This window comes from Megascapheus bottae, chromosome 20, assembly GCF_031878675.1.
Source record: "Megascapheus bottae isolate mThoBot1 chromosome 20, mThoBot2.hap1, whole genome shotgun sequence".
NCBI lineage: Eukaryota > Metazoa > Chordata > Mammalia > Rodentia > Geomyidae > Megascapheus > Megascapheus bottae.
In genome coordinates this window covers 32711539-32730581 of record NC_143528.1, presented here as the reverse complement: position 1 = coordinate 32730581, position 19043 = coordinate 32711539, and the positions used below count along the sequence as shown (strand labels likewise).

Genomic DNA, 19043 nt, shown 5'->3' with positions numbered 1-19043 from the left:
GGGAGAGGGAGGGAGGGAGGGAGGGAGGGGGAGGGGGAGGGAGAGGGAGAGGGAGAGGGAGAGGGAGAGGGAGAGGGGAGAGGGGAGAGGGGAGAGGGGAGAGGGGAGAGAGAGAGGAGAGAGAGAGAGGAGAGAGGAGAGAGGAGAGAGGAGAGAGGAGAGGGAGAGAGGAGAGAGGAGAGGGAGAGAGGAGAGGAGAGAGGAGAGAGGAAGAGAGAGAGAGAGAGAGAGAGGAGGGAGGAGAGAGAGAGGAGGGGAAGGGGGAGAGAAAGAGGAGAGGGAAAGAGATTGTGTGTTTGGAAAAGGATTTAAGCAGTGTGTTATCATCGAACTTCTTTTAGAGGAATAGTATTTTCATAAGTTTTTGTTGTTTTTGTGAGGCTTGAACTCATGGTCTGGGCACTATCCCCAAGCTTTTCTATGCAAGGCTAGATATCTACCACTTTGAGCCACAGCTCCAATTCCAGTTTTCTGCTAGTTAATGGGAGATAAGAGTCTCAGGGACTTTCTTGCCTGGGCTGGCTTTGAACCATGATCCTCCTATCTCAGCCTCCTGAGTAGCTAGAGTACAGATGTGGGCCACCAGAGCCCAGCTTCATTAATTTTTATCCATATAGTTATCCACTAATTTTTAATCTCTGAGTACAAGTGACCTGTAATAGTAATAACTATATTAAAATATTATAAAGTTGGGCGCAGTGGCTCACACCTGTAGTCCTAGCTATTCAGGAGGCTGAGATCAGAGGATTGTGGCTTCAAGTCAGCCCGGGCACTGAAGTCTGTGAGCCGCTTACCAATTAACCACCAGAAAACCGGACGTGGCTCAAGGTGAAGGATGGTAGCCTTGAGTTGAAGAGCTCAGGGACCGCACCCAGGACCACAACCGACTCTCTCTCTCTCTCTCTCTCTCTCTCTCTCTCTCTCTCTCTATATATATATATATATATATATATATGTACAAGAAAATCTAATAGGACATACTGTGATAGTTCTTAAACTTAAAAAAATAATTTTTGAAAGTCCCCCTATGTTATTTCTGTGGGAGAATGCTCTACCTATATTACTTCTGTGGGAGAATGCATTGATTTATTCTTCTTGATAAAAGCCAAGGTTTTCCAGTATATATTTACTTTAAAACAATTACACATATGCTCAGGTCCTGCCCCAAATCCCACTCCATTTTTAACACCGTAAGTATTAAAGGGGTTTGATTGTGGTAAGTAAAATACAAACACGCAGAAATTCTAGGATAAAGGCAAAACATATAGAAGCTACAGCAATGATTTGAATCACTTGTTTAATATACAAAGTCTTTTCACAGACAGTTATTTTTTTTTTAGTTTTATCTGAGCATACATTGTTCACAAACAGTAAGTTGGTAACGAAAGAGAATTATGTAAAACTGAAAAAGTACAAATGCCCAATCTCTAAAATTGCACACCATTAAAATAATTAATATTCTTCTTTGTCTTAATGTGATATCCAAATTCAGAATGGGCTGTCTTCAAATGTGGAGGAAACCCTGAAGCCCAAAAACAACAGTACTTCTTGTGAACTGTATTGATAGGTAAAATAGCACCATTGGGCTGATTTAAGGGAAAAAACTTTTCATCTCTCTTAATTAAAGTATAATCCTTACACAATTATTCTATAACAAGTACAATAATAATGATAATAATAAGCTTGATGACTTTTTCTTTGTTCCAAAATATTCATTAGCAAGGCAAGGAAAAGTAACTAGTCCGGCAAATGGAATAATCTTCCCATTTTTCATTATGTTTTCTCTTAATATCATGTTCATGAGCTTTTTGGGGGGAGGGGCACCTGTCCTGGGGCTCAAATGTAGGACCTGAGCACTGTCCCTGAGCTTCTTTGCTCAAGGCTAGGCTAGCACTCTACTACTTGAGCTACAGTTCCATTTCCAGCGTGGAGTGTGTTTAATTGGAGATAAGAGTCTCTTGGCCTTTCCTGTCCAAGCTGACTTTGAACTGTGTTCCTCAGATCTTGGCCACTTGAGTAGCTTGTACTGTAGGTGTGAGCCACTCGACACTGACTAATGAGCTTTTTTTTTTCTTTTTCCAGCCAAAGTATCTGTTTGAAGGGTAATACTCGAGTCTTTTGCAAAATTAGAAATACAACTAATGAGACCGTTTTCCAGGGACTATAATCACATAGAGCGGCGGCTCCTTATAAGTAAGTTTTAATGCTGGTGCGTTTGAAAAAGATGCCTTCAATTTCTGCATTGTTGTATGCAGGCTATTGGGACCACTTATTTACTTTTCATTTTCTTGTGTGCTTAAATTTATTTGCCTTTCTGTTTTACTTTACAAAACTTCAAATATTATTCCTTTTTAGTTGAATCTTTTGTTCAATACCATAAAATTGACCATTTTTAATTAACCAAAGAGCGACCTCAATTTGGTTTTACTAATGGTACAAATGCATGTAACATTTTTCAATTCAGGCGTTTGTTTCAATTTAGCTTTATTCTTTACACTAAGAGATTATTATTCTGTACAGCAATCTTTCTTGTTAAACAGCAAATCAGTTCAACAAAATATATCGTGATCACAAATCCAAATCCTCATTGCATGAAGGGGGCAAGAATGCCACTGCTACATAGAAAGTCAAAAGAAAAGTTAGCAGTAGGTTTTGAATGAATGTAATTATTTTAGATTGCTTGAGCCGTAGACATCATATTTTTGTAAAGAAATTTGTTGCTGTGAAAATTTTAAAAGTAATATCCAGTTTAGAGTTTTGAAGGTCCAAGACAGAATTAAATGTTGGGTTTTAAGCTGTTAGGAAACTGCAGCATCTTCCCATTTGATTATAGCCAAGCCTGTAACGGTCAATTACAACATTTTAGGTGTAGTTTCCAAAGCATAATTTTTATCCTTTATCATTAATATGGCAATAAGTTTGTCTTTATTTTTACTCTAGAATATTTTATTGCATACTAAATGTACCCATGGATAGAGTGGTTTTATTATAGCCAGTCATCTCCTACTGTGAATAAGAGGTGTGCTTTATTTTGCTTAAAAAAGTATTTTAGGGTACTTAAGCTAAATAATGCTTTTTATTCCTGAACAAATAAAACAGGAATCAATATTTTTTGTGTGTGATGGTGACTAGACTTTCTCCCCAGGAATATTTGCCGACAACATATTGGAAAACCATTTGTTTTTCAATTGGCTAAACAACTGTAAAATAAAATCAGCTTTAGTTCCTTGGGGACCATTTTTTTAAAATCACACAAAACCCTATTATTCATGTGTGTGCGGTGTGTGTGTGTGTGTGTGTGTGTGTGTGTGTGTGTGTTTTCTTTGAAATGGAAACTTAAAAGGAAGTTAATACAAAGTTGTAATTTGCTGAAGGAATATCCCCTTACATACTTCTTTGTGATGACTTTTTGGTCCAGTCTAGTTATCTCCACTTGTTTTTTCTTGGTCTATCTATTCCATACCCTGCATATTTTTAGAAACATGAGTTTTAAGCCTTTTCTTTCCTTACTGAATACTTTACATTTATCTCCTGTATATACACATGAATACACATGCACACACACACACACACACACACACACACACACACACACACAGAGTTGATTCCTTCCTTCCTTCCTTCCTTCCTTCCTTCCTTCCTTCCTTCCTTCCTTCTTTCCTTCCTCCCTTTCTTCTTTCCTTCCTTCCTTCCCTCTCTCTCTCCCTCCCTCCCTCCCTCCCTGCCTGCCTCCCTTCCTTTCTCCCTTTCCTACCATTCTTTATGTCTAGGAATGGGCCTTTTTGGAATCAGTGTCAACCTCTGCTAATATTTATATTGTTTCTTCATTAAAAGATAATTCACCCCTTTCCCTTTGTTAATCTGTAAAAAATGCATACACTGGTAATTACAAAGTGCATTGAGGTGATAGCCAGGCTTGTGAAACATAGTACCCATGCTTTGGTTCTTATGGCATCTCTGCCCCTTGCATGACAATAAATATGACAGCCCATAATGTTGTATGTAGAACATTGTTCTTTCAAAAGTTGCTGTGGTAACAATTCTTAATCTAGCTCACATTAGTAACAATCATATTCAAATCTCCTATGACTGTATGAAATACACCATGGTGTCCTAAACAACCTAAAGTTTTACACACCATGGAACCTGCTGAATATTTTTGCTGTTGAACTGAGCCAGGGAAGTAGGGCCTAGATTCTTGGTTATAATTAGTCATCTGTCAAGTTGACATCTGTGGATTAAAAAACATCTTTACACCTTTAAATTAATAATAAAATATTTAATTTTTATTTCCCTACCATAATTGCTGTATCATAGCAAATAAGTTAATTTTACAACAAGCCTAATCTTTCTATACTTTTGGTTGTATTCACCTTTGAGAGAAATGTCAATTTCATTTAGTTCAAACCAGGATACTAGTGCTTTAAAAAAATTATTACCTTTAAATAAAGCTTTTAAGTAAAAGAACAGATTGAGCTGCTATTTTGAAATATTCAACGACTAAATGAAGTAGTGGCTTAGTATTTAATTTTAGAGACGTACTATTCAATTCAGTTAATATAATGTGGATGTGTATTATAAAATACATACTGGATTTTGAAGACTTGGTAAAAAAGTATTAAGTTATTTCAATAACATTTTACACTGACAACATAAAATCATATATATATTGTGTTAAATAAAATTATCAAAATTCACCTATTTTCACTTTTTCTAATGGTGCTACTAGGAAATTGTGTGGATGTGCATGTGTGGGGGGGGGGGTTGTTTATGACAGAGGGGCCCAGGCACTATCCCAGAGTTTTTGCTCAAGGTTAGCATTCTATTACCTGAGCCACAGGTCCACTGCGGTCCTTTTAGTCATTTTTTGGAGAGAAGAGTCACAGGGACTTTCCTGCCTTGGCTGGTTTTGAATCACGATCCTCAAATCTCAGCCTCTTTAGTAGCTAGGATTACAGGCATAAGCTACCCATGTGCTCAACAGCTACTAGGAAATTCAAAATTTACATGTGTCACCTGCATACATAGCTCCTGCCTTATGGACAGCACTGTATTTGAAATACAGGACGAGAAACTGATTTCAACTTGGGCGAGGGTATCAAACAAGGCTAGTGTACCTCCCAATTTCAGTGTAAATCTTTTGTTTGTGATTTAAACATAATTCCAAATGTTTCTATTTTCAAATGTATCTTGCATCCATTTAAAAAACAAACAAACATGCATCTATCAAAATACCAGACATCGCTATACCCATAAACCCAGCTGTCAAAGTCTATCAAACATCTTCCAAGTTTGCTTCCATCATGAAAGGGATAAAGGAGACAATTTCAGGCTTGAGACCAAATATATTTGTTATTTCCAGTTGAGATGGCTAACAATATGAAACCTTAAGAAGAAACACACATTACAACTCAAGTCTGTATTCTTGAACTCTTCTCCTGCTACCCTGAAGAGAGTCAAGTCGAGTCAGTCATTCATCATTGCCTAGAAGCAATCCTTATGCCACTGCTTCTTAATTGTCTTAGCAAATGCTCTCCAGAAAACTTCTCATTTCCACATCTTACTGTTGACCCTGCTTCACAGGATCCTGGTCAGTTGATTAATTTTTTTCCTCCTTTCTTTTTTTTTTCTTTGAGCAAAGTAAGGGGAAAAAATGAGTCAGTAGGAGAAGGGAGAGGATAAAGGAGTGAACAATGCAGTATCCCTTGCAATGTGTGTAGTGGCTGAGGGCTAGAAAGATATCCTTCAGTGAAGAAACTCCCAGCTAGTTCCGTCAAACAGGTATAACTTCAGGGGGCCCTGCTTCTGCAGGTGGCAGTGGATTTGTAGCTGTCTGCATTACAGGCACTGCCACAGCGTCCTTGATGTCTGTGTTCACATTGCAAGAGAAGTTCTTCTCCAGTTTATTGGCAGTATCTGGGCAATTCTGCACAAAGATGACACGGTTGTAGGCCTTCAGCCGGCGCCACAGCTGAACATAGACTTTACACTGTACATACATGAAGACAAGACCTCCTGTGAAACCAATGGCCACTACAACCAGTTTTGTCCAGAATGGCCATTCAAGGACACCTTAGAAATTGGAAGACAAGAAAAAAAAAGAGACAATGTTAACTCCTTTTTTCTTTCCCATTTTTTTTGAAAGAGCATACCTGTCTGCTACATGATGTTGATAATATATTTTTAATAGCTAGTAAAATGTGCAACCAAAATGAGCTGAGTTATTTCAAATAACCTAAAGAGATCATATTAAAATTACAGATGAGGAAACATTCTCATTGGTTAATGCAAACGATCTCATTTCTCCCAGTACCAAATATGTGCTGTGAGAATTGTGGTAGATTGTGGATACCATCTTTGAATTTTATTCCTAATTAGTATTTAAAATACTTTTAAGCAGATGAAGTCATGAGTGCCACATGCATGTCAGAGACACTAAGCAAGAGGGGATTAAGATTTACGATCAGCACATTTTTTCCTATCAGAGAATTTCTTGACTGAAGACATGCAGTTACTCATTTTTATCATAACACTCACAAGCATCCATTACTTGCATGTCTGTATTTTCTCTGAATTTCCATCATTACAAGAAATTGACATTCTGTGACAAAATAAACCAGTTTATGAATCAGTTCACAACAACCGCACACATAAATGTTTACTATATCATGATCCAATGTACACTTGCCAATCTTAGGGTCACCGATGCTTTATGTGAGAGGCTGTCGTGGAAAAGGCTCAGCAGAGGGAACTCTCAAAGGAACTACAGAAATGGAAACAAATTACAAGATGCAAACACACCATGGTTTCAGTTGGAGGTTGTTGTTGTTGTTGTCACAGTGAGCAGAGTTATAAAACTATACTACTTATATGTTTTTACTAGTCATAGTTGCTTTTTTCTTCTGAAAGCAAGCCCTCACCAGGCCCTTTTTCTATCATGTGGAAGCATATTATAGTTCTAAGAGTAATCAGAAGTAATGATGTTTCCTGTCTATTTCTTCTCTCAAGAAGAGCAGGCATTTCTTATAAACCCAGACTCACCAGCAAGGACAATGCTATTCTTGGGGTTTCACATAGCTGAAGTTGCAAGATGTGTCAAAAATTTTTTGGACATGCTAATCCTGTGATAATGCTTACTTTACACTGTGAACAAACAAATGCAATCTGATTAATGATGGTCATTTTGACCATGTTTTTGCCATTTGAAAACAGATCTTTCATTAAGTCTGACTCCTTTGAACCTTAGCACACAAACTTTTGTCTTTGTTTCTTTTAAAAATGCTTTACTTTTCTTTCTTTGAAATATTGGAGGGGGGAATCTCTCTGAATTTACTTGACATGTTCTTTCATTATGTAACTCTGGTTGGTTTACTCAGCCCATCACATCCTTTATCCAGATGTTATTGGGAAGGCAAAGCTTACACTGCGTCTCTGGACTGCATGTAGTGTGGAGAGTCTCTCCTAACAGCACATACAAAAGCCATTTGGGTTCAAACTCATAGATCAAATGCTAGGCAATAATCTGTCTTTTCTCTTACCTTTCATTAAGTGGGTAAGATTTTTTTATTGTTAATGAAGAAAGTAATAAGATTTTATGAGGTTATGAGGTTTTTTTTTAACCTTGTAAAACTCACTAGAAATAAACTGCACTGGATTTCATCTCTAAGACACAGTTGTATGCTTTTATTGAGACTTACCAAATTGCCTTTATACACAGTGTTGTTGTGTTAGTTTCTATGCTGTCTCTTGCAAAGAGGAAAGAATGTACAAAATAACAAAAGACAGAGGTAAACAAGGGAAGGAAAACGTCTAACTTTGTGAGGATGCTTTTGTACAGCCTAAGGAGTCTTTTGTCCTCTCTGTGTTACAAAGCTGTAGCCAACATTGGGAAATGTACAGGCTTTTCTCTACTTTCTAGTTTGGAAGAATTTAGAGAATACAACTTCAGGCAATTCAGTCATCGATTCATTTATGGAACAGCTCACGGAACTGTCTCTGCTGTTGCCTTTGTGCTTGAATGCTTTCTACTGAAGTTTCCATAGGTTAAGAAATAAACTGTACCTTTATCTATTTCCTATGCATTAATGGAAAATGTTGCTTGGAAATTCTTGGACTGGAATTTCGGGGGGCAGATACTTTGCTTATCATTGTTTTGGTAAGAAATAGAAACCTTATCTTTCATGATAAATTTAATTGGCTCATGTTCATTTCAGAACACTAATTTCACAAGGATTGGCAATTGGTTCTCAATTTAGAGTATTAATTTCTTCCAGGCCTCCTTTTTGTAATTACACTTATGTGATTTAGTACTTGGAATTATGCCATCCCAAAGCAAAAACTATGCTAATAGGTTTTCTAGGAAAGGCTCATGATACTCTAGTGCGCTCCTTCACGATGTTGTTGAATGCTTCAGAACTTAGAGTTGGAGAAATCAAAATGCTGCACAACTTCTCAAAAGTACAGTGTTTCCAGAACAGAGAAATCAGTGAATGAGTTATAGGAAAATGTTATTTAATGAACAAGGGACAATACAGCAGAAGAGAAATCAGTTGCTCTTTCTAGATCCTTGGACTCTGACGGAGACAAAAGCCAACAGGAGACACTGAGGTGTCCACGTAAAACTAACTATATATAAAGAATTTAAAACCAAAATTTGTAAATTACTTACCCACATACAAAACACCAGCTGTCTGCAGGTAACATGAGTGGGGCTAGCCCTGCTGCCAGTCCCTGCCAGAAGAAATACCTAGCTCACTTGCAGAACTAAGAGCTACATGAATAGTTGTGGATTTAAATCACTAAGTTTGGGATTTTTTGTTTTTGTTGTTTTGCCACCAACGTCAACTGTTGCAACATTTAAAAATGGAGCTAGGGCTGGGAGGTAGTTCAGTTGCAAAGCAGTTGCTTTAGAAAGTATAACCCCCAAAACCAAACAAGCAAAAGATGGAAAAAAGGGAAAAATAGTATTTATTCAGATTATGGGGTTCTTATTTTGCATCCTTTGAATTAGAAGTTCCTGGCACCTGGAAAGGGTTCTATAAATGGTGATCACCATGATATGAATGATTTGAATGTGACATCGCTCCAGCTACTTGAGCTGTAGAGTAAAACAGAACTTTCCCTGTTGCCTATTGCTCAGCTCTTTCTAATGTCCTTAGGCTTCAGCCTGGGAATTCCACCTTGACTCCAGGAAATAGAAACCTCCAGAGTCTAGGAGGGCTATCTCATTTTCCTGTTTTCTCTTTAAGTGAAAGAACCAAAACATCCCCACTGGGTTTTATAACATAGCTGGAAATGAGTATATTACTTTAAATTCTCGTTTAAAACAAAGCTATGTAAGTTCTCTTCCAACTTTAGAATTCCACTATGTTTTGCTGACTCAGCGCACGTGACTGGAGGTACCCGGAATGCACTGAAAGCCATTTCAACTCTACAAACAGAAGACAGCCTGACTCACCAAATGTGGGGACAGTACACCTTTATATAAAGTACTTCACTGTTCCATTGGAATGCTTTGGGCTCAGTACTTAAGTTATACAGAGTTATAAACTGTGCCCGCAGAAGGAAATGTGTGTATGTAAGATGGTTCCGCTCCTTCTTCCCTGGTTGCGTCTCTCTAGTTGAATAAATTAAAGAATACCAGCCATTTCACCTATCATTTTCTTAATTCGCTTCATTGGTAATATTCTTTGGGGATAAACACATATGATACAGTTGTATGATTTATCTGAATGCGTTTCAATTCACCTGAAACAAAATCGAATTCTGGCATATACAGCATACAAAGAACCAATTGAAGACACAAAATCTGACATTTGTAGTTTCCCAAACATAGAAATTATGTTCACAAGAGGTCATTATATTCAAGCCAGTAAGTAACCAAGACAGAATTAGGGTCCTGGCCTTCTGACACCTACCCAGAGACAGTGTATTATTTTTGGTTTTCTGTGAATGTTCTTATTTACTGATTCATCAGCAGCTGGCAAATCTTTTCAAGATGTTGCTAATGCTAAAAACTCTCTGAATAACTCTGGGATAACTTTACTATCTGCCCCTTCCATCTCTTAATATAGGTTGGGCTTCCTAACTTCAAATGCTCTAAAATTCAAAACCTATTGAGCACTAACATAGTGTCATAGTGGGAGATTCTACCTCACCAGGCGGATTGTGGCACAGGGCAATTACGTTATTACCTTAGGGATAAGTATAACAGATTCATATGAAACAAATGAACTTCACGTTTTAATTTGATTCCTACTTCCAATATTCACATATGTGAATAGTCATAAATCTGACACAAATCCCAAATTAATGGAGAGGACATACTCAAATTGTAGTATAAATTGTTGTTGCCATTTCTTTCAAATTATTGTCTTGTTTTTACACAAAATACTATACTGAAGTGTTCATTAACACATGCAAAGATAAGGCAGGAAGAACAATTATTACCCAAGTTGGGGAATTCATATCAGGGTTTCAAGTACCATCTATTTTAGTTCTGAGGTAAGTGGGGCTTGCCACAGGGCAAAGAGGAAGCCAGTAAAGGATATATATATATATATATATATGTATATGTATATGTAGAGGGGGGAGGGAGAGGTCTAAGGCATCCAACAAATTTAATCTAAAAGAAAATAGCATTTGAAAGCACATGACGTTTTCTCTCAGCATTGTCATTACAGTTCAAATGATGTTGCCGCTTTATAGTCAACCTTAGGTCTAGTGGAAAAGGACACTTTGTTCCCCTTCATATATTTTTGAAGGTTTTCAAGATGGATTTAAAACCTGTTATCTTGTAAATTATGCAGTGTTCCCCAATAGCTTTAAAAATAAATTCAGAATCAGCATTTCAACACCAGAGAAAGATGAAAATCATAATATAGCATTTAAAAGCCAGCAGCCTCAGAACAGTGTACAATGAGAGGGAAAAGTGGAGTTGAAACGAGCCTGTTAGAAACCAAGTTTTCAAATACAATTTTAGCATCGTTGCTCAGAGAGGTCACCATGGATGTTACATGTGTCCAGCTCTGTAAGCATGGTCTCAGCTTCAGCTCCTTCACAGACATCTTGCTTTCTAATTTAAAAATCTCGAGCTGGGCATAGTGGCTCATGCCTGTAAATCATAGCTACTCAGGAGGTGAGATCTGAGGATCGTGGTTCAAAGCTATTCTGGGCACGAAAGAACATGAGACTCTTAGCTACAATTAACCACCAGAAAACCAGAAGTGGTGCTGTGATTCAAGGGGTAGAGTGGGAACCTGGAGCTGAAGAGCTCAGGGACAAGGCCCATGCCCAGAGGTAGGGTGGCAGCTTTGAGTTGGAGCTCAGGGACAGTGCCCAGGCCCAGAATTCAAGTCCCGTGTCCCCCCCATGTGTACACACATATACATAAAGTCCTTCATCATGACACTAATTTTTTTGTGGTTGGTTCTGGGGCTTGATCTCATATGTGAAGAGGAAATTGAATTTGATTGGATTTGTGGTTTTGTAATTTGCCATCTTTATATTATTGATCATGGGTCGAGAAAATCTAGACAAGAAACGTTTTCAGTTTCTGAGTAAACAAATTAGAGTTTGCACATAGATATTGTCAGTGGGGAAGCAATTAAATAGATTCTAGGGTCTTATGAGTCAGACATATGTAAGATTTGGTAAGTGATTTAAAGGAGGGGAGAATGAGAGAGAGCAAAAGGTAAAGAGAGATGAGGAAGAGAAGGAGAAGAAAGAAGAGGGGTAAAAGGAGGAAGAGGAGGAGAAAGAGGAATAAAGCTGAATATATGTATTTGGCTTTGGATATGATGATATCTTTCCCATGTTTTCAGAGTGAGAAGTAGGAGTGAACTATGAGTTTAGACACATGGCATTCAGGGGTACCTGGAAGACCTTCAAGGAAGACATTCAGGAAGAAAGTAGGTGCATGGGCTGGCTGAGGTGCATTGTGAGCTGGAGGTAACATCACAAAGAAATTACCCTCACAGCCAGCTTCAAAGGCCTCACTGTATGAACCTGTTCTAGTGGGGGAGGAGATTCCCTGCCTCTCCCCAGAACCTGCCCCCACCACTTGCCACCTACTGCTGCATGTGGGAATGGCTGCACATACTGTCTACACCTGCGTGGTAAGAATAACTAGAACAGTGTACAGAAAAATAGAAGAGCTTTGTGTTTCTTGGGTTCTGGTGCTATTTGGGTGGCAATTTAATTTGAGACAATTTAACTGTTTATTGTATAATAAATAATCCCAGCTCCCATGTGACTTAGAAGCACAATGGATAAAATAAATGCAAGAGTGCTTTTCTCTCAGAAGTGACTTTAGAGGTTTGCATGTCCAGGAAACGTGATGCTGCCTCTAGTGGTCAGTAGGAGAATTGCCTGCATCTTCCCTCCATAAATAGAGGCTCCAGAGCCAGGCCAAGTCAGGCTAACCACTGGAAGAAGATGAAGCCATGTCACCTCAAATCAAATGTATGGTTCTCAAACCCAGAGCTTTAAATCAAGCATGTGAGTAAGAGCAGTATCTTGGTCTCCAGCCAACAGGTCTTCCCTGGATTGTTAGGGAAACATTTGAGGACTAAGGTAGCGGACAGTGCATCCATCTAAAAGGAAAAATCTATGGTGCATTTATTTATTCCAGATGTAATATAGCATTTAAAAACAAGCAACCTTGGGAAAAGTGTAGTTTAATATAAATGATGCAGTGTATAAATGAGTTATTACTGAACAAAACCCAACAATGACAAAAGACCCCATCCAATCTTTATACCACTTATGTTTTTTGTTTTTGCTTTTGTTTTATTGTTTGAGCATTTACTCCCAGCAATATTTTTGTTCTTTCAGACAGAATGGTGGGATCTGTAAGCCTGACACCAACTCTCCTTCCCTAAATCACAGAAAATGTGCTCACAGTGTATGGGGAATGTTCCCTTTCTCCGTCTCTCAGCCTCTCTGCTTTCTAAAGCTATCCTAGCCACCACAACTATGGGCAGTTCTGCCACCATCAGGTAAAGACTGGAAGCACAGGATGAAACCACACAGGAGGCAACACATTTTTCTTTTTCTTTTCCTCTCACTTTACCCCATCTTTTCCCTTCTTTAGTTTTCTGTTCTTGGAGAGAAAAGGCATAGACAGTTTTATTAGTATCACAAATGTACAGTGTTACCTTCTTGGGGTGTGAGGGAAGATTTCTTACTGCTTTACCTTATTATTTAGGCTACATATCTCAGAACTGATATCTTCAGAAGCAAATACAAAATTAGTCTGTAGCCATTTTTCTTCTTGTTTTGCTTGTGTCTTTATTTGTGTGTGTGAGGGGAAGAGGAGGGAGGGAGAGTCTTGCCATGTAACCCAGTCTAGCCTCAAACTCACGATCCTCTTGCCCTCAGCTCCTAAATGCTGGCACTCCATGTGTGCCCAGTCTACCTGACTCTTTGCTTCAATTTTAACTGATTTATCCATTTTAACAGAAGAATATTTTCAAATTTGATGCTACTGTTCATGATTAAACTGGGCATGACTGTAACTCTAACCCAGTCTGCTAATCTACTTTACAAAATCTTACTGTAGTACTAGAAAAGCATAGTTTATTCTCTGGGAGAAGGTTATCTTTTCGTATATTGAAGGAAACAACGAGGGAGCGAAAGAAAGAAGACTTGGAAGCGTCTCACGTGTTGTACCTATTGGTCTTTTATGACCAGCAGAGACTGGTCCTCCCCATCCTCAAGACCCTCAAAACCCTGAAGGGTAAACATCACCAATGTGCTTCTCCACGGGAAGGTTCCCATAGACTTTATGTACTGCCCATCTTCACCTGGGGCCCCATGGAGTCAATGCTTTGGAGTAAAAGTTAATCTAGGACCTAGCCAGGAAAGGCCCACTGAGACTGTTGGGCTTTTGTTTCCAGTATCCCACCTAGAAACCTCAATGGAGACCCAGCTGCGCTGTGCAGTGCTCGCTAGCTGCTAGGTGAGGAAACCAGGAGAAGGACAGGAGGACATGCTCTCACCGTTGTCATTACCCTGCTTGATCTCCTCCGCTGTCCGGTCTATCAGCACGTACAGAGACCAGACCACGCAAGTAATAGCGATGATGTGAAACGTGACGGAGCAGAATATTTTCCTCCTCTCGCTGGTGGTCATGTGTAGTTTCTCCCACTGCAGTTAGAAAGAAAGCACACAAAACCCGGCTCATCACTATAATATTTCCCAGGCACTTAGCCTCCCAGACATGCATAGACACTCATGGAAAGAAAATAGTACAATTTGGGGGTCATTTTGCGTGACACAGTAATAGTCAAAGAAGACTTTGGCTGGTGTGTTAGGAAGTCATTGTAGATTGTTAAGTAGAAGTTAGAGTTGACAAAAGAGGTACCAAAGTATTTCTTTTTGATTCTCCAGATGAAGTAAAGCAAGGCATCTCTGTTTTCCCACTCGATGTGTCATTCAATAACACGAGTGGGATAGGTGTAAGACGGTATAAGAGTTGGAGAACATTTCCTGCATGTTCTTTCCCATCATTTCTTCATGGTGAAAAGTTATAAATAGGTAACACTGTCTCCTTGGGATATTATATAACCAGACACAGTCTTGCATACTCTTTGTTTTCAAGTGGAAATTTCTTATTAGCAAAGGGCTTTCATTGTGACTTATCCATCTATGCATATAATGAGTTCTGCTCAAATCCACCCCTCCCATGACTCTGTCTTACACTCTTTCCTCCCTTCTAAACTATGTTAATGGTTTCATTACTCTGTTTCATGTATGAATAAAGTACTTTGGGATTATTTTATATGTAGAGTTCATGTATGAGTTTTTCATAACCGATGATTCTTTATACAATTCTGTCGTGCTGATGCGAGGTCTTTACAGCTTCCCAAGACCTCCCTGCTCCTCTACACCAGCAACACAGTGCACAGTGCAGTGTGTGGAAGAGCCACACCATCTGTGTCATGATGGTCAGAGTTGGGATCTGTCACCAGCTTTGGATGGAAATGGGATCATTCAGTGGTTTGGGGCTCCTGTTCCTCATTTCATGGGAAAGAGATTATAGTAGGGTCATGACAGGAAGTCTGGGCATGAGAATGGCTACCTTCAGGGCTAGGCTAATCCTGCTAGGATTCACGCTGTGTTCAGACATGGACTGCTTTTCTCTAATCCTCTTGGTAGAGGATAGCATTGAAATTATTTCCACCACAGAAATGGCAAAAGATACCTCTGCAGACATCAGCATGTTCCATCCAGGAATGAGAATGGTCATTTATGTTCTTCCTGTCATGCTTTCTTCCCAGCTACAGAGAAGTCACAATTGTCAGAAAGACTCTCAGAAATCATCTCGCAGTCTCAAGGAAAAGACTTGCGAGCTGAAGGAGCACAGTCTTGGCTAGCGATGGTCGGTTCTGAGCATCATGTTGTGAGGAAGGAAAACAAAGCTCTGTCTCCTGGAGCTCTCGGCTACTTTTTAATCAAATGGAATTTTCCAACAATAAGAATCAAGTGATGTTCCATACCCTTCCTCTTCAGTCTGAGGGTCAACAGAGTACAATTTAACTTTTAAGAGAGCAGAATCCTTAAAACCTGATCTGATTTTTTTTCTTGGTGAAAGGAGGAGACAGGGTCTACTTAAACCCAGCTGACCTTGAAATCAGATCTTTGGCTCAGGAATTATAGACATGTGGGTGGACCAGATTTGAGGGTCTGCAGAACACCCTAAATGGTCTAGAATTATCCCAAAGTTTTATTTGTAAATAGTATCCCCTACTGGCTCCTTCTTGACCTCAGAGATTATCTTACAGAGATCTATGAGAACAAACTAACAATTCATCTTTCTTCCTCTGTTTCCATCCAATCACAGTTTCCACATTATTTCAACGATAGCAATGAAAACCGTTCAAGGAGTGTCTATGGAATAAATAGACAATTACCTGGAAAATTCACATCACATTTGATCCCTATACCCATCTTCTTAAACAATGCCTGTCCTGTGTCCCCACATGACCTGACAGATGACATTACTAGTGTTAGCCCTATGGATGTAGCAAAGCCAGAAGAGATTTGAGTCCTTTGGGTTCTCAGAGCAGTTTCAGTGCCAGCATCACCCAGGCACTTGGCTCTTCCAGCAAGGCTTTTCAGAAAACACAAACCAGTGGCTTGGAACTGATGAAGCAGAGCTCCCACCGTTAAGGCCACCAGCGGGGTCAGAAGACTACCGACTTCCCTGCTCCTGTGATCCCTGAACAGCCAAATATTCAGTCAGGAAGTCCCTCAGGGGGAAAGAAGCATATAGAGCTCTCCAAGAGGTGGAAAGGCGCACTAATGGCAAACAGAGAGTAGCTTCCTTTCCCTGCCCCAAGGGGGTTAGAAGCAGGCAAGCAAGCTTGGCAGGCCACCACTGTTCAAAAAACTATCTTACCCCCTCTTCCTGCCCTTTCATGTTTCTTCATGCTTTGAGAATCAAGCCTAGCAGCAAAGGTTGGCAAATCAGTTTCACAGAATGCTGGCACCTCCTGTCAAGCCACATTTGGACCTTGGTTTAGGCTTTATATTTTCTGGGTCTTTGTTCCCTGTTTTGTTTGTTTCTTGTTGAAACCTTGAAACAATGGAATGAATCCAATAGAACCCTGATTTATTCAGAAATCTACAAGGAATTTGTTTTTCTGCGAAAAGACTTGTGAATTGCAGTAGAAATGAATGCAAACATTGTCTCTGCGAAATTTCCCAGCATTTATCCTGTCCTGGGATACAAATTTGAAAATGTTGCCTAATTAAATATACTTAATTTTTTGTATGTGTGAAGAAACAAGGCTGCTTATTTGCACAACATGAACACACAAGGCAATGACTACTTTTGGCTAAACCGTTTCAGCACAAAGCTCAATTCTGTTTCTGTTTTCCAAGTCATGGGATTCAGAATCATCAGAGAATTTGTGAACAGATACAACCAGAAGCCACCACAAGGTGGCGCAAAGTCCCAACAGCAGCCATCCTGAGGCCATCTAAGGAATTGCTTCCAGGAGTCCCCTGCCAGTCACCCGTGAGCTCCCAGCTTCTTGGGTCACTAGGTCAGCACAAATGCAAACCCACATTTTAACTGTCTAATTTTTTTCTGATCCACCTTGTCATATTATTGAAGGGGTGTGTCGGGTATAAATACAACAAGACCTAGAATAACATGTTTATGATTTATTGCATTGCCTTCATTGCTGAAAGTTGTCAGTATGACCTTCACAGGTTCTGGGACTTGCTGTCTTGGAGAAGTCTCTGGAGAATTCATTTCTAGGAAATAGTAGTTCTCAAAGAGTGTGGAATAGTTTTCCAAGAGTCACCCTGTGAATTTGTTAGAAATCTAATCTTTGGAGATGCCACATCAAAGGTGCCAAAGTTGGAAAGTTCTGGCCACAGGGGCTGAGATGGGTTTTCATAATCCTTCCATTATACCACTGCAATCTAAGGTTGGATGACACCTGGAAGAGCAGGGAAGTGGCCTCTGGGAAGTCTGTACTAGAAGCAGGGTTCGTCACCCTTTGCCATGAAATGGTTACTAGTCCAGAGAGAAGAAGAAATCAACGACCGTGTTGGGCTATTTGCCTGTGATAAAACAGTTCAGATTGGCTGAGAAAAGTCACAAAGCCAGTGAATTGGTTTAAAATTAAATGGTTTTGAGTTAGCACATTAGCCACTAAAATAAACAATTTAATTTTTAATTTTACTCTTCATAGTATTGTTTAGTTCAGATAAAGGCATATTGTAATCTAATTGCAGAAGTTACCATTTCAACACCATTTGAGAATGGAGCCACTAACCTGAATATTTAGGAGGAATAACTTTTAAGATATTAAGAAATTGCCAATGATGGCTGTGCCTTTTAAATAATTTTCCTCCTAACAATGCATTTAAGATCACTTGAAGAGAAATCTGATGATTTTAGACGTTACAAATTTGAAATTCTACAAACTTGATGATAGTTGAGAAACACAAAAGTTGTGATGTAATACAGACAAAGGACACTGGTTAATGTCACAGATTCATTGAGGCTTTTGCTAACAAACACAAATCAGGAACTAAACGTGATGCAATCTGTCCCTTCATGGAACTGAAGATGATGACAAACATGGATTCCCCGGCTAAGAATCAAAACTTTAGATGCTCTGTGAATATTCTGTGAGTGTATTGTAATTTGCTAGAATCTTTTTTTTTTTACTTCTAGCTCTTTTCTACTTTAATACAACAATAATAATTCCTTGACATCTTTTCTACACGTTCCAATCTGAAAGGACAAGTGCATGTGTGTGTGTGTGTGTGTGTGTGTGTGTGTGTGTGTGTGTGTGAATGTGTGGTGTGTTCTCTGAATGAATGCAGCCTCTGTGCTTCTCTTGGTAACAGGAGTAAGAGGAAATAGCCTTTCACTAGCAGAAGTTAGGATGCATAGTCAAAGGAAATTGAAAGTGGAAACAGAGATCAATGCCTCCTATGTCCAGATTCATCTCTTAAGTATTCAGTCTAAATAGAAATATCTGATTGTCGTTCTTGCAATAGTTCATGCACATATTAAGTTAGGATTGGGGGAAGGAGGAATTGATATTCACATTTGGGTAAAGATAATACTGTAGGCAATTGGCAGATTTCTTTTTAAAATGACAAATAAGCTTCTCTGCAAGAAAAGAGGAACTCTTAGGAATGCAAAATCAATCATTGTTTCCTGTCAAGTTTTTATGATAGATGAGATTCCCTAATTGGTAATATCTAGATGCTGAATAAAGTCAGCCACTAGAGGGCATAACGGCTCTATGGTTGAGCCACAGCTCCACTTGGGATTTTGTGTGTGTGTGTGTGTGTGTGTGTGTGTGTGTGTGTGTGTGTGTGTGTGTGTGTGAAATAGAATATTTTGTGGAATGAAAGAAAAAGCAAATAAAGTACATATGGCTATATAGGATAAGACTAAGCAAAATTAAGTCTAGGATATGGAAACAAGAGGTTTATCTTTGTGATTGTTGTTCTTAATATAGTATGTGAAGTTATTTCTTTTTTCTTTTTTTCCCCTTAATGGTTTATCT

General features: G+C 39.0%; 1 protein-coding gene across 8 annotated transcripts in view; it reads right to left on the bottom strand.

The window, feature by feature from the left end:
* Nucleotides 1-4976: 4976 nt before the first annotated feature.
* Marchf1 (membrane associated ring-CH-type finger 1) overlaps nt 4977-19043 on the bottom strand; it is a 698633-nt gene continuing 684566 nt past the window's right edge. For 7 of the 8 annotated variants that reach the window (XM_090354229.1, XM_090354230.1, XM_090354231.1 and 4 more), the window contains 2 exons: nt 14001-14148; nt 4977-6072 (listed from right to left, as the gene is read on the bottom strand). In XM_090354229.1, coding sequence (XP_090210355.1) covers nt 5774-6072; nt 14001-14148 — 447 coding nt within the window. In that variant the 3' untranslated portion in view covers nt 4977-5773. Of the gene's footprint in view, nt 6073-8668; nt 8731-14000; nt 14149-19043 lie in introns of all 8 variants that reach the window. The other variant, XM_090354232.1, reaches the window with a different exon arrangement.